Source organism: Gymnoscopelus microlampas, assembly GCF_963454915.1.
Source record: "Gymnoscopelus microlampas genome assembly, chromosome: 19".
Taxonomy (NCBI): domain Eukaryota; kingdom Metazoa; phylum Chordata; class Actinopteri; order Myctophiformes; family Myctophidae; genus Gymnoscopelus; species Gymnoscopelus microlampas.
This window is the reverse complement of record NC_139956.1, coordinates 6894505-6911370: the sequence shown is the minus strand read 5'-3', so window position 1 is coordinate 6911370 and position 16866 is coordinate 6894505. Positions and strand designations below refer to the sequence as shown.

Genomic DNA, 16866 nt, shown 5'->3' with positions numbered 1-16866 from the left:
AGTTGCTCAAAAGCAATGAGTGGCATGTACTGTATGAGGAGACAGTTAAATAGAGTCTGCATTCAAAAGTGGTTGGCAATGGCATGGGTTCATTCTGATGAAGATAGTTGACCTTTTACGGATGCATTCTTGCATCCCTCTTATCTGAGCGGATAGGAAGTTACAGCACGCTGCTGTTACACGCATATGTTATTAATCAGTGGTGATTACAGGGGCGTTCCGTTGCTAGGGGCAACCAAGGAATCTCAACCCTATAGTACACATTCTGCTTAAGTACACTCCTGAAGTACAGGATCAACATGGATGTTGAACACACACATAGTATGTATCTCATTAATTGTAGTATGACCTCGTTTTAAGATGCATGCTTGCATTCTTTTAGTATAGCTTAAATAATTAAATGCTGAGGTCCACAGCAGCTGCTGTTACACATAGTTAGTACACTTTATTTATCATGAATGATAAACATTAGTTATCATTCATCATAGGATGACCTCATACATATATATATATATATTTATATATATCAGATTTCTTTAAAAAGAAATAGAATGTCCTTTTCGAATCCTATTCACGGTGCAGCATAGCAGTGGGCATCGTTTTAGGACACCGTCTAGGACTCCTGAGGTTCAGGAATCAACAGGTTTCTGCATTCATCAGGCCTGTTGAACACATAGACGCATGCTTGCATTTGTTTAGTTTAGCTTAATAATCAAATGCTGAGGAACTTCTGAAGCTCAGGATCAACATGGCTGTTTAACACACCAATGCATGCTTACATTTAAAGCACTCCTGACGTACAGGATCAACACGGCTGTTGAGCACACACAGTATATATCTCATTAATTGTAGGATGACCTCGTTTTAAGATGCATGCTTGCATTCTTTTAGTATAGCTTAAATAATTAAATGCTGAGGTCCACAGCAAGCTGCTGTTACACATAGTTAGTACACTTTATTTATCATGAATGATAAACATTAGTTATCATTCATCATAGGATGACCTCATACATATATATTTATATATATCAGATTTCTTTAAAAAGAAATAGAATGTCCTTTTCGAATCCTATTCGCGGTGCAGCATAGCAGTGAGCATCGCTTTACGATACCGTCTAGGACTCCTGAGTTCAGGAATCAACAGGTTTCTGCATTCATCAGGCCTGTTGAACACATAGTCTTAAGATGCATGCTTGCATTTGCGTGCGCATTCTATTTTAAGTCAGTAGCAGTCTTGCTACTTCACATAATATAGTATGACTGATAAAGGCGTTTTTTAGGCTTGGCGTTGGCTTCCGTGTGTTGGGGGGGATTTCTGTTATGCACTCTCTGAGTATCCTAGCTGCCGCTTGGCTGAAACCAGAGAGTGTGCATTTATTGGTTTTGGGGGATTTGCTTAAGCATTCTCTGAATATATGCTTAGCAGGCTGCTTCGACAAAATTCAGTGAATATTCTCCCAAGAGCGGAGCTTTAACGCCAAGCTTAACTGTATTCCATTTGTGGCAATAAATGGTTCTTTATCTACTAAGACGAGAGTGTTTCTGATTGAAATGAAGCATAGCGTTAGTTCATGCAGGACACGGAAGTCGTGCACGCCAAAGCTGTAACCAGCAGTCAGTCAGCTGATGTGAACATCAGCTTTCTATTCCCCATTCACAGCCCAGCTGGTCATTACATCACACACTCATTATCCAATCACAGCTCACGCTTGAGCAAAGAGGTTCCTATAAATACGGCTTCATATTCTCTAGGTCTTTCTTGGTTGCTGAACCAATGCATTTTGCTAGCTCCTCCTCCACCCCAGCCTCCACCTTTTGATTAGAGTGTGCCATAGGCTCAAATACTTGTGATTATCATGTATATCTGCTTTGTTTAGAGTCTGGCTTAGGCTCAAATACTTGTGGTTATCATGTATATCTGCTGTTTAAAATCTTGCTAGGCTCAAATACTTGTGTTTATCATGTATATCTGCTAATTCTAACTAATATGTTAATGTATTGCTTATTGTTGTCATTGTATCCCTATGGGGGATTTGCTTAAGCATTCTCTGAATATATGCTTAGCAGGCTGCTTCGACAAAATTCAGTGAATATTCTCCCAAGAGCGGAGCTTTAACGCCAAGCTTAACTGTATTCCATTTGTGGCAATAAATGGTTCTTTATCTACTAAGACGAGAGTGTTTCTGATTGAAATACTATAGTTGAAAGTGAGAAAGAGAGAGTTAGCAAGAAAAAAGCCCGGGCTAATTCTGCATGGAACTTTAACATTGTTATTACAGTTACTGCCACCAAATAGAACACACTGACAGTTTGTCGCTGTTTATATTCAGAACCAAGTGCACTGCTAACGTCTAACTGAAAGTGCTTTGCTGTGAGGTCTTTATAAATTACAGTGATAGATGGATACAGGAAGAGTGGGCATGTCAATGAGTGGCAAACAGTGTGGGCACGTCAATGTTAAATTGGCTATTTGCTAAATGTAAAGTATAGTATTATACATTATTGGAACAGGCACAGTACATTATTTTCAGATCTAAATTCGCCCTTAAACTTCTTGCTTATGCCCATAATGACTGGCTATCCACAGGTTTTGTAGCAATTGTAGAAATATTAGGCCGTAAATGTCAGCGTTCAAGCATTTTCAAATCATGTATTACTTAACCCATTAAGACCTGGAACGCATCTGTGTCACTTTTTGATTTGAGCTAGAAAGCATTATTTTACACTTTTGCTATTTTTGAAAAATCGTGAAAATGTGTGCAAATCGAACATTTTTAACTCAAATCTTTGCTTCTGGGGGTCCCTGGAACAAAGATGGGGGTCGGCGGCCAAATACATATCATTTTGGGGGTCCTTGACATGAACAAAAGTTTGAGCACCACTGATATAGAAACATACATTTTTCAGAAAACTGTTAGGATTTAGAAGACATTTGGAAAGACATCCGGTTACCATCTATTCTAGAAAGACCCACCTTTCCAGCTCTCTCTCCCTCCTCCTATCCTCTATGTCTCTCTCTCGCTCTCCGTCCGCCCCCCCCAGTTTAAACAAACAGACAGGGGGGAGCCAGGAGAAATGGAGAGACCACCAGTGTTTACCATTACATCTGAATAATACATTATGTTCTCCAGGATGAGAGAGAGAGAGAGAGAGAGAGAGAGAGAGAGAGAGAGAGAGAGAGAGAGAGAGAGAGAGAGAGAGAGAGAGAGAGAGAGAGAGAGAGAGAGAGAGAGAGAGAGAGAGAGAGAGAGAGAGAGAGAGAGAGAGAGAGAGAGAGAGAGAGAGAGAGAGAGAGAGAGAGAGAGAGAGAGAGAGAGAGAGAGAGAGAGAGAGAGAGAGAGAGAAAAAATATATTTAAACAGCACAAAGGAAATAGCACAAAGGTACAGCATTTAGGCTTAAGGGATAACACAAAAAAAGTCCCTGGGGACTTGTTTCCATTGTGTGTTATATATTCAATTAATCAACAGGGCATATAATATTAACACATTACTACATGTCATCAACAAATACTAATAGCTATATTTATAGAGGAGAAACAGCAGCATGACCCGTCATGCTACCCGTTACTTTAACCAAAGAATATCACTCACGTACACCCACTTTAAAGATATTTCTTTGGCTTTTTCTGCCTTTAGTGATAGTATACGGTATACAGACAGGAAAATGGGCAGAGAGAGATGGGGAGAGACACACAGCGAAGGTCGACAGGAACAGAACTCGAACCCGCGACACACTGTCAGGCTGCACAGGAGCCTATAGGTGCCCGGACCGCTAGGCCATGTACACCCTCTTTAATCAGTTCCCATGTGCTATTTAACCATCGACCCTTTTCATTTACGCAGTGTGGCTTGATCGGCACATCAATACTCTCAGTGGTGGAAAGTAACTAAGTACATTTACTTAAGTACTGTACTTAATTACAATTTAGAGGTATTTGTACTTTACTTAAGTATTTCCAATTACCAATACTTTTACTTCTACTCCACTACATCTCAGAGGCAAATATTGTACTTTTGCTCCACTACAATTATTTGAAAACTTTGTTACTAGTTACTTTGTAGATATACATTATTACATTATAAAACATACATTAACCACTTTAGTCCTATTTTATACCTAGGCTATTTTCAAACATTTTAGTACTTTTACTTTTGGTACTTTAAGTACATTTTGATACCAATACTTTTGTACTTTTACTGAAGTGCATTTTTAATTCCGCACTTTTACTTGTAACAGAGTACTTATACATTGCAGTATTGATACTTTTACTTAGGTAAAACATTTGAGAGTACTTTTTCCACCACTGAATACTCTGCACTGTCTGCAGCAATGTAACTGGTCACGCTTGGTCGTTTGGTAGCTTTTTGTCACCACTAGTGTGAGCACAGCGGAGTAAGAGAATGGTGGAATACAGTTTGGGAGACTTGGAGGAGGAGAACAGCGAGTGAGAGAGAGAGAGAGAGAGAGGAAGCTGGAGGATAACTGAGGTGCCCGTGGGAACATTTTGGGCCCAAAATAGCAACACTTGACCTCAGGTTATCACCCGTTGCTTTAACTGTATGCTTGTGGCTCTGTAGCAGCAACAGCAGGAGGAGGAGGAGGAGGAGGAGGGGTCTCTGAGACATATTGCAGGATTTAAGCCAGATGTATATACTTGGTCATACACTGGTGTCACGGTCCAAAAACAGTCGGTCTATAAGCTCACAACGCGTCACATTCTTGACTCGTTGTGAGCTTATAGATTAGCCGTTTTCGTGTCTGTGACGCCGTATTACGACGGAGCATAAATGAAGGAATTCCTGGGATAGTTCTCTCTGTTCCAACTGTTCCACATTCTTAGAATGCTAAGAGTCTGTACTTACTGCCTCCCAACGGTCACGCACAGGAAGCTGTCATTTGTTCGTCATTTCCTTTCTATAGAAATATAGATGGCTTTTATAGCTTTTGCTTTTCTTTCCATAAATCAGTGCTATAGACCATATTCACACGGCGGCCATATTGCCATTAAGTCAATGAAATGCCACCCCAGTTGCCACCCCAGTTGCCACAGCAACGCAATGTTAAATTCCAAAATGGCCGCCGTTTACGTCGATGTTGATTAAAAAAATATTGAACCAATGAAAAGTATTAAAAAGTGCTTCTGACAAAACCAGCTAACTCCATTGGATCCTCAAATTTTCTGCTAAACCAGCTAACTACACCAAAGGAGGTGGAGTTAGCTGTTTTTTTTAGCCTGGACTCCAGGCTCCACACCCTTTTGACCTCCAACCTCATTGTGAGATTGGAGGTCCATTTAGATGTTCTAATGAATGATGAACAAAACCTCCTAACTCCACGTTTTTGTCATTTCCTAAAAAATGTTGGAGTTGGCTGGTTGCTGCCGGACAGCAGAGATATATTTAAATGTCTTTAGAATATAAATGCTATTCATGCAAAGCAGCAAGCTACTGTAGATGTAGGCTTCAACTCATTTGATTCACGGTAGGACTTATTTATGTGAGTGCAAAGGCGAAAGCTTTATTTTCTGCAGCTTTTCAGCACTTCCGATGTTAGGAGGTTAAGTGTTTTGCTCAGGGACACCTCGACACATTGCCCGGGGCTCCAACCTGGGACCTTCTGTTTCCCAGGCGGCCTCTCTGCCCATTCCATTATGGCCACCCTAATGCACAGAATAGAGAAGAATATAATCAAATAATCGATTTATCAATCATCAGCTCGGGGGTAAAAGCAATTTTCCCATCACTCCGGGGACCAGAAAATACTCCCTTTCCTATTCTAGTATCAAGCCAGTACCTAATTTTCAATAAACACTATCAAATATTATTCTACCCTTCCCCCTCCAACACAAACAGTGTTTTTAGTCCAGTGTTGTGCCACCTCCAAATAAGGCATTACCATGGCGCTTATCCAAACAAATGTTTTAACAGAACCAACATGTACTCTAATGTCAGTGGTGGAAAGTTCTGTGCTTAAGTACAATTATGAGGTACTTTTACTTTACTGGAGTGTTTCTATTCTTTCAATGCTTAGTTTATACTTCTACTCCACTACGTCTCAGAGGCAAATATTGTTCTCCATTATACAATTATTTGACAGCTTTAGTTACAAGATTAATACAAAATATTCATTAACCAATTAAGCCGAATTGTGTACATCGTCTATTCTGAAATAGCCGACCCACAAGCTCACAATGCATTGCAATACGACGCATTTGGACCTCGTAGATCGGCTATTTTCAAAACATTGACACATTTTTTTAAATATCTTTGTACTTTGACTTTGATACTGTAAGTACATGCAAAGATTTCGACGCATTTTGAACACTATAAAACACAATTGAGCATTATGCATAATGAATACTTTTACTTTTGCTACTTTAAGTCATTGGTTCTCAAAGTGGGGTCCGGGGACCCCCAGGGGTCCTTGAGGGAGTTCCAGGGGGTCCCCAGCTAAATGATGGATAGTTAGGAACCAAATGGACCCTTATGGGTCTGTAACTCTGAGAGTGTACAAATGGAACCAAATGGACCCTAACGGGTCCATTTGGTTCCATTTGTACACTCTCAGAGTTAAATGAACATTGATTTTACAATATGAATTGGGATCCCAGAGATAGAAATGCCATAAAATAGGGGTCCGTAGCCTTATGCATGCCAAACCGGGGGTCCTTCAATTAAAATGGTTGAGAATTGACTGTTAGAGCTGTAAAAAATCATCTCTTCTGAGGGGCCCGTGGCATATCTTTTCAAATGCGGGTCCGCGGGCTAATAAGTGTCAATTTGGGGGTCCTTGACATGAAAAAGTTTGAGAACCACTGCTTTAAGTACATGTTGAAGTTAATACTTTTGTAGTTAAAAGATCTTTGGAATGCAGGACTTTAATTGTGACATACTGTAGGATTTGTACATTGTGCTATTGATTCCTTTTCTGAAGTATTGCTTCCACCACGGCCATGGCGCTTATCCAAACACCGGTTAGAACAGAACATGTAGTGATCTATGGGTTCCGGTACGTGGTACCCTCCCAGTGACCATTTAGCGAGAGTTATGGTGTTGGAGCTGGACCCCAGATGAAGTGATTTGCCATCTGTGTGAGTTAGTTACGCAACTCACTGTCTGGAATGTCCTCCTCCTTCTCTCCGTGGACAATGTCAGGTTGAGAAGAAATACCAAATGTTTGATTTCACTCAGAATAGCATGATTGATCACTTTTACAATACATGAATTAATAAATGAATCCTGATCATTTAACACATTCAATCCGGCAACACATCTGTCATTTTAGATTTATTTGGCTATTCAAAAATAGCAGATCTACAAGCTCATAGCGCGGCACAGAGTGCAGCGCTACTATGAGCTTGTAGATCTGCTATTTTTTTTAAATCTTGAACATTTTGTGCAAAATCTTTGAATATATATATTTTTAAAAAGTATATATTCAAAGATTTGCACAAATTTTCATGATGTTTCAAAATATTGCAGATCTATATCTGCTATTTTTGAATGGCCAAAGTATAAGATAATGGTTACAGTGGTTAAAATCTAAAATGACAAATGCTTTCCCGTTCTTAATGGGTTAAGTGGTTCATGGTTTACATCCTAGTTTCATGAGGCACCCTACACTGTTGCCTCTGCATTCTTTTTCTTTCTTTTTTCATTTCTTTTCTAAATTGACACTGAAGATTTTACTGTTGTACTGTTCTTCTTCACCATGTTGACCATCTCCATCTTAATTCCTATATTAAATTTTTTACTTGACTAAAAGTACAAAAGTATTGACATCAAAATGTACTGAAAGTAAAAGTACTCATGCAGAATGTCCCATTTTACAATTCTCATTTTGAAACTTTCAAAATTGGTCCAAATTAAAATACTCAAACAAAGTAATTAAGTGCAGTACTTGAGTAAATGTAGGCTACTTAGTTATTTTCCCACTCCCAAACTCTCAGACATGAAGGAGTGAGACACATCTGTTAGCCAAAAAATAACTGCTACCGCTAGAACACTGCAATTTTCTGCAAATGTTCACCTATAGCTTTTCGGAATGTTCACCTAAAGCATAGGTTTTCAACTGGTGGTCCGTCCGTGGACCACTGGTGGTCCGTGAAGGTATTGCATGTGGTCCCTGACCGACCATGCATTTAGATTAGGTGAAAGTGAAGATTTGTATTTTATTTTATCGACCTCTTGTTGAGAAACAGTGCAGTACGTATAATGACACGTCAATGTTATCAGTTACTGGGAAGTCTGATGTGAAGAACTTCCAAAGAAATGGGAGATAGAATCTCAAGGGAAACTGTACCGGATTGTCTGGTTGTGTCACCATTATTAGGAAATGTGCTCATAATCAATCGCATGTGACTGCTCGCTCATACATAAGTTGCCGTTTCAAGCTTTTCCCCCCCACATCACAGCCATATCGCCCCTCCCAACACAACAGTGGTCCCCAGGTTGATTCTTAGTCGGGGTGGTGGTCCCTGGTTCATAATCACCCCTGACCTAAAGACATGGCTAAAATTGGGACACCATGTTGGAAGTGGCAAAAAAAAAACGGAGGAGAGCTCACTTGCTCAGGAGTTTTGTCAACTCTGCCATTGCAGCATTCAAATAAACCAGTGGTTTTCAACCAGTGGTTCGGGGACCACCAGTGGTCCTTGGGGGGGTACCAGGGGGTCCCCAGCGAAATTAGTTAACATAGGGTCACAATCATTTTAACCACTTAGCTTTGGCTATTCAAAAATAGCAGATCTACAAGCTCATAGCGCGGCACTCATGAGCTTGTAGATCTGCTATTTTTGAAAAATGTTGAAAATGTGTGCACAGCCTTGAATATATATATATATTTTTAAGCGAACATTTTTAACTCAAATCTGTACTTCTGGGGGGTCCCTGGCACAACATTTTCCGATGGGGGTCCGTGGCCAAATGTATATCAATTTAGGGGTCCTTGGCATGAAAACGGTTGAAAACCACTGACCTAAAGACATACCTAAAATTGGGACACCATATTGGAAGTGGCCAAAAAAAATGGAGGAGAGCTCACTTGCTCAGGAGGAGTTTTGTCAACTCTGCCATGATTGCAGCATTCAAATAAACAAACCTCCTCGCTCACAATGCTGTGTGCTGGATGTATGCACTGTATGTAAAATATTTACTGTATGGAGACTGACTGCACTGTATGTGTCGTCTTTATCTGTTTACTGCTGTATTTATATACTCTGTGTGTCTCTGTGTTGTACAGCCTGTGAAAACACACTCCCTCTGGGACAATAAACTCTCTGTCAGACAGACAGACAGACAGACAGACAGACAGACAGACAGACAGACAGACAGACAGTCTGTCTCTGCTCTCCGACTGTCCCCCCCTCTCTCTCTCTCTCTCTCTCTCTCTCTCTCTCTCTCTCTCTCTCTCAGATGTCTGTTTATTTGATGGGTGTTGATGGAAGCACGTCCCAGTGTATCTTCCTTTACTCCTTTATGCTTTCATTCAGTTTTTTTCCCCCTCCCTTCCTCTAGCATATGGTATCTATCTCCTTATTACTCTTTAATCTTTCTCCCTCTCCCTCTTATCTCCTTCTTCTCCCTCTCTCTTATCTCTCTCCTCAATCTTTCTGTCTGTCTTTTTCTTCTCTCTCTCTCTCTCTCTCTCTCTCTCTCTCTCTCTCTCTCTCTCTCCCTCCCTCCTCAGGGCGTTTAGGGAGAAAACATTCTCCCAGTCTGAGTGACACTTCCTGCCACCTTATCACACCAATTAGCAGGACAGGACGCGCGCGCACACGCACGCACACAGTCTCTCACACACACACACACACACACACACACACACACACACACACACACACACACACACACACACACACATAAATATAAACAGAGATAACAGGACAAGGCACTGACAGCAATACACATACAGAGTTTAGAGAGAGTCGCGCCACACACACACACACACACACACACACACACACACACACACACACACACACACACACACACACACACACACACACACACACACACACACACACACACACACACACACACACAGCTGGTGTATGTCACCCACAGTGACTGCTGGGGGATGTTTCCCGTCACCCTTGCTACTGTAGGTCCTCTTTCCTCTGCCAGTCATAACCTTTGACCTTCCTATCTGTGTTCATTTAGCTCTGCTGTTGTGGAGCCTTTAACACTCATTATCCCACAAGGGTCAATTTGAACCTCTTAAACCCTTAATCAGTGGTGTAAAGTACATTTACTTAAGTACTGTACTTAAGTACAATTTTGAGGTATTTGTACTTTACTTGAGTATTTCCAATTTCCAATTATTTTACTTCTACTCCACTACATCTCAGAGGCAAATATTGTACTTTTACTCCACTACAATAAATAAGCAACCAGGTCTATGAAAACAAGCCACTAGGTTACATGAGCACCTATATACATCGACCATTTGAAAATAGCCGATCTACAAAGTCACAACGTGTCGCAATGTGCCACGTTGTGAGCTTGTAGATCGGCTATTTTCAAACAAACCTAGAAACAAACTAAACAAACATTTAGCTAAAATACAGTAGCAGATCTGCAAGCTCGCAACGCACTGTGAGCTTGTAGATCTGCACTGAGATATTTTCTGTGTACAGCAAAAACAGGAGGGGGCCTAGTTCAGAGCCCTGAGGGACTCCTAAAACTATACTAAGTATAGTTTTTTTTAAATTGGTTAAGGTTAAAAAGATTGTAAAACAACAACGTTAACCTCTTAACCCCCATTTACCTGGGTCCCGCAGGGTCTCTATACTAGACACTGTTAATATTGCCCTCCACACCAAAGCTCGCTAAAAATAGTCAATCTAGAACTCAAGTAGTTAATACGTTACTATCATTTCACTTCGTGCAGCGCTATGAGCTTGTAGATCTGTATTTGTTTTAATCGTGAACATTCTTTGAATATCATTTTTTAAAGGGAACATTTTTAACTCAAATCTTTGCTTCTGGAAGTCCCTGGCACTACACATTTCCAGATAGGGGTCCGCGGCCAAATGCATATCAGTTTGGGGGTCCTTGACATGGAATAGTTTGAGAGCCACTGGTATAGAGCCTTGGCTTGGAGGACTCTGGTCAAGTGGTTTTAAGTCCTAATCAAGATCAGTTTCTCACGCTGCCCTGAGCCTCAGGGTCAGCTAGCACTCATAAAGGCTCCTTAGCAGAGGTCAGGTGGAGCCTTAGGGATCTAGAGTTTGAACATAAACTGTATTTAGGCTGCTATAGTTTTATGTGAGATACACCCACAAAGTTTAACTCTGACAATGTACAAATGGAACTTTTTTGACCCTTATTAATAATAATAATAATAATAAACTTTATTTGTATAGCACCTTTCATGACATGAAATGCAGCGCAAAGTGCTTTACAGAGCAAGAATACAGTTACAGTTACAACCAATCTAACAATAAAGCAAACAAAAAATAAAATAAAATAAAAGCAAAAGCATAAAACATTAAAATAGGCAATACAGTGAGGACTTAAAAATCAACCAAAGAGTCAGCTAAAAGCAAGAGTGAAGAAATAGGTCTTGAGCTGTGCTTTAAAGCTATCGACAGAGGCTGCCTGTTTTAGGTGTAATGGGAGTTTATTCCACACTGTTGGTCCGTAAAAGCAGAATGCTGCTTCACCGTATTTTTTATATGTCATTTTGGGCACCTCGAGTAGGTCAGCACTTGAAGACCTGAGGGTCCGGTTTGGAACATGTCTCTCTAGGCAGTCATAGAGGTAGGAAGGTGCCAGACCATTTAGAGCTTTATAAACTATTAAAAGAATTTTAAAATCAATCCTAAAAACAACCGGGAGCCAGTGTAGTGAAGCTAGAACTGGAGTGATATGTTCTCTCATTTTAGTTTTTAAGACTTGAGGCTGATTCTAAAAATGTTTTCTAACAGTTTTTTTGGGGACCCCCCCCCCCCCCAGAAGCAAAGATTTGAGTTACAAATGTTGGCTTTAAAGATATATATATTCAAAGATTTGCAAAAAATAATTAACTAAATAGCAGATCTACAAGCTCAGTGCCACGCTATGAGCTTGTAGATCTGCTATTTTTGAACAGCCAAAGAAATGTAAAATGACACAGATGCGTTCCCGGCTAACGGAACCATAGGACAGGTACAAATTAACCTATAAGGCAAGGCAGGGCTAGACTTAATTTGTTTTACCTTTCATATGCCGATAAAATAAAAATAAAACATCAACATTTGTATAATTTGACATTTTTTTTTGCCCAAGCAAGACCCAAGTTACCCTACTGTATCCATTACTGGGTAGAGTAGGCATGTTTAAAACAAAAAGATTTTTAAACTTACTTTAAATGGTTGATATTAAGCTAATGGAACCTTAGATCCAATTTATGTTCTCGGGTTCCCTCTCTCTTATTAGAGAGGGAACAGTTAACACACACACACACACACACACACACACACACACACACACACACACACACACACACACACACACACACACACACACACACACCGCACGCGCAAATCCCGGAGATATCCTGTGCAGCTTTGGCGGTATACTGTGGTGTGTTAAGTGGAGACTGATCCAGTGTTTTCACAGAGCTGTAGTAAATCGCCATTATCACAATGAGAACCATCTGGAGGCAAAGGTCACCTAGCTCTCCTGCTCTGTCTGTTTCATCTCTCTGTGGTGCATGGTGGGCAAATGCTACTGTCTGGCTTAGCTGTCTGCTCAGTGTGAATGAAGACAGTTGCTCCAGCAGCACACAGGAAGAGGCTCTTTAGAAGGGACTGTGTGTGTGTGTGTGTGTGTGTGTGTGTGTGTGTGTGTGTGTGTGTGTGTGTGTGTGTGTGTGTGTGTGTGTGTGTGTGTGTGTGTGTGTGTGTGTGTGTGTGTGTGTGTGTGTGTGTGTGTGTGTGTGTGTGTGTGTGTGTGTGTCCACGCGCGCGCGCGCGAAAGAGTTCCCCGAGTACTTCGGAGACAGGAAGAGGAGGAAATTTGAATCGCAGCCAGTCTGAAAAACATGCGAGCGAACCGCAACTGTCATTTTCTGCTTCTCTCGTTCTCAACACACAAGCACTGGGTTAACTCGGTTCCTTCTTCAGCACATCCACGTATTTATTATCCTCTGTGCACCACGTGTGGCTCTACCATGCTTGTGTTCCCAGACTAATCGAGTTTTGAAGCAACGAGGTCAAGATGGCTCACACACAGTGGCTGGTAGAGATGTACCGATCATACCAGGTTTTTCCTTCCCGATACGTGCAAGTAAAAGTTGACAGTGTTGGAGATCTTCTTGATGTGAATTTTAAAAGTTAGGTTTGAGTCCAGGATGACTCCGAGGTGCTTTAATTGTTACCAATTCAAAGGAATCTCCGCGTTAGATCAAATCTATCGGCGATACCCAGTGACATCAACTACCTCCAAGACACAAAGCAGCAATACAGATCCCGGGTAGCTGGCCTTACAACCCAGACACTCACATTCCACAGATTCGTTCCCACTGATTCTCCTTCTCGACTAGACTGCCAAGGGGCATCCCGGTTTAATTCCTGCTTGGATACCATCACAGCGGGTCTTGAATCAGGTTTAGACAACCAGTTGAAGCTTTGGTCTTTCATATGGTCCTTCGAGCGAGCCGGATTCAAAGCCTACTGTGATAGCAATATGCCCAAAGCCACGAAGAAGAGCAAGCATCGGGGTCGGTCGGATGATTCCGACCATGCCAAAGCCACAGTTGGGACGTCATCGGTATAATATACCGGAGGTGACCCTGCTGGAGGAAGACCCGTCATTACTCTAGTCGTCTCATTTAATGACATGGTGATGAGTCCACGACATGAGGGAACACTTAAAGATTTCACCTCGGCCTCTGTCAACCTGGGAGACTTCAAAATGGAAGACCTGCCTGTCCTTCATCCACATTACATTGGAGCCATGCCGTTTCAGGCCACCTCATCTTTACTTACTTATCTGTATATAGTGTGTGTCCTTTTTTAATCTGCAAAAACAAAAACACCCTATAAAGATTATTTTATAGCGTGTTTAAACTGTTCCTCATTATGCTGGGGACCCCTCAAGGACCCCCAGGGGTCCCTAGACCCCACTTTGAGAACCACTGTCCTAGACTCTTCTTTCTCCTGGCTCTCAAGCTGGGGAATGACCTCTGACCCCTCTTCTGACCCCCCCCTCCCCCTCAGTCAGAAGAACTGCAGACTCACTTCCCATTTTTCCACCGCAGTCTGAAAACTCACCTCTTCAGACTCCACCTCACCCCTTAGATCTCACCTCTCCTTGTATCACTGCTCCCCCCTCAGCATGCAATCGCAAAGAAGAGAGAGCTATTAGCCATTGCAGACTGATATAGAACATCTGCAACATCCTGTGTTACACAGATGGAAGGACCTCAGCCTCCTCAAAAAGAACAATCTACTCTTGTTGTAGAACAGTGTTTCCTAAACAGTGGGTCGTGGATCCATTTTTTACAGGTCGCGAGTAGATATTGGTGTTTCCTAAATATAGGAATATTTAGGAAACACCTATATCTACTATCTACAATATCTAAATAAGATTTTCTAAAAGTGCCCACAAAAGTTCACACATTTTCAAACATTTTTCAAAACAATTTCTTGAATGAAATAAAAATAATCAAAGAAATTCCCTAAATTAGAAAACATGTTTAAGAAGTAGGGAAAATAGCAGACCTGCAAGCAACGTGGCACATGAGCTTGCAGGTCTGCTATTTTCACTAGTTTTGGTCCCGGGCTAATAACGACTAATATCTCTTTTGGATTTTTTTAGACAGATTCTAAGTTTGATGTTTATCTGGTATCCTAGTTGTAGTTGACATTGTAAGAGCTTTATTTGAACTCTCTGGTCTACAGTACATGACCATTTCCCCTGTCGTATGGTGACTAGGTTTCATGTCATTTACTCTGATCTTGCACTTTGTAAGTGGCGTTTAAAAAGTGCCTTGTAAATTGGAATAGACAAATTCCTCAACCTCTACCACCTACCTGCCCTCTCACTTTCTCTCTCTCTCTCTCACACACACACACACACACACACACACACACACACACACACACACACACACACACACACACACACACACACACACACACACACACACACACACACACACACACACACACTTTATTTGTATCTAAGCATTCTTCAGATCTGAAGATGCATCTGAGCATCTGCTAATTTGTCTATTCCAATTCACACACGCACGCACACACACACACACACACACACACACACACACACACACACACACACACACACACACACACACACACACACACACACACACACACACACACACACACACACACACACACACACACACATTTAATTTCGTATCTAAGCATTCTTCAGATGTCCTTTGAGGATGTCCAGTTGATACTCGGTCAGACGGTGGAATTAAGCTATAAGCCAGATTCTGGCAAGCCTTTTACAGGCCACAACGGCAAAGGTCATGGGTTGGGGTCAATGGACAATTTTTCAGTGGCCCAGGGTGCGCTGTGTGTGTGTGTGTGTGTGTGTGTGTGTGTGTGTGTGTGTGTGTGTGTGTGTGTGTGTGTGTGTGTGTGTGTGTGTGTGTGTGTGTGTGTGTGTGTGTGTGTGTGTGTGTGTGTGTGCGTGCGTGCAAGTAAGGGGGAGAGTGTGCATGGCTTAGTATGTGGTGTGTGTGTGTGTGTGTGTGTGTGTGCGTGTGCGTGCGTGCACGCGCGTGCATGCATGTGTGTGCGCGCATGCGAGTATGCGTAGGCAGGGGGGGTTCAATGATCAAGAAAGAAATTCCACATGCTTAGGAATGTGTCTTTAATCACACAGCACGCTTGGTCTTCAACCAGCCAAAATTTTTACATTCTCCGCTCCCTCCATTGGCTCCCAGTTACTGCCCGCACAGAGTACAAAACACTGATCTTGGCCTACAAAGCAACCAAAGGTATGGCACGTCCATAACTTCAAAGCCTGATCCAAAACATCCGGGACAGCGCTCCACACGTCCCAGACTCTTCTCCCTTCTGGCTCCCAAACTGTGGAACGAACTCCCCATTGCAGCTAGAACTGCAGACTCACTCCCAATCTTCCTCCGTAATATGAAGACTCCGCCTTAGCCCGTAGCACTTGCCGTAGCCTTGACGACCTTGCAGGCTTATGCAAAGGCTAAAATGAAATTTAGATAGCATGTTATGTAGACCAGGGGTCTTCAACGTTTTCAAGCCAAGGACCCCCCAGCTGAGAGAGAGATGAAGCAGGGACCCCCTCTATATTGTATAAAATTGTGTTTTTTTTTACTTGGTCGGAACTTTTTTCCCTCTACACCAAACACCTCTTTGCCAAAAATAGCAGATCTACAAGCTCACAACGCCTCGCAGCGCGAGCATGTACGAGTTAGCACACATATGTTGTTTTTATATGCATTATCTGCGTGTGCATGTTGCATTTTTGCCCACATGGAACACTTACATTTGTGTACCATGTGTGTCTGGGAGTGTTGAGTTTGAGGGGGTTCCAGGGGGTCCCCAGCGAAATGATTCATAGTTAGGAACCAAATGCACCCTTGCAGGTCTGTAACTCTGTAATCTAGGAACCCATTTGGTAAAAACAAATAAAAATCCCCTTTGTTTTTGCCTCTGTGGGCACCACCTCTTTTTTTTTGTAAAACAGGAACTCAGGTTTAGCTCCTCCCCTTTCTTAGTCCACTTCCTCTCAGGTGCTTCTGTGTTTATTCCCACTAACAACATCATTACATGTTTAAGGCAGTGGTGCTGACAGATTCTGTTAGCAGAATGTCTTGAGAGTCTAGTAACTCTAGTAAAGGGTAATGGTCAAATGGTCTTTAACT

General features: G+C 41.8%; 1 protein-coding gene across 1 annotated transcript in view; it reads right to left on the bottom strand.

Moving 5' to 3' along the window:
• The window catches only part of gc2 (guanylyl cyclase 2), a gene marked incomplete at both ends in the record, with an annotated part of 58118 nt that extends 44573 nt beyond the window's left edge, over positions 1-13545 (bottom strand). The window contains one exon of the mRNA XM_084043270.1: positions 13490-13545. Coding sequence (XP_083899396.1) covers positions 13490-13545 — 56 coding nt within the window. The remainder of the gene's footprint in view (positions 1-13489) is intronic.
• Between the last annotated feature and the right edge of the window lie 3321 nt (positions 13546-16866).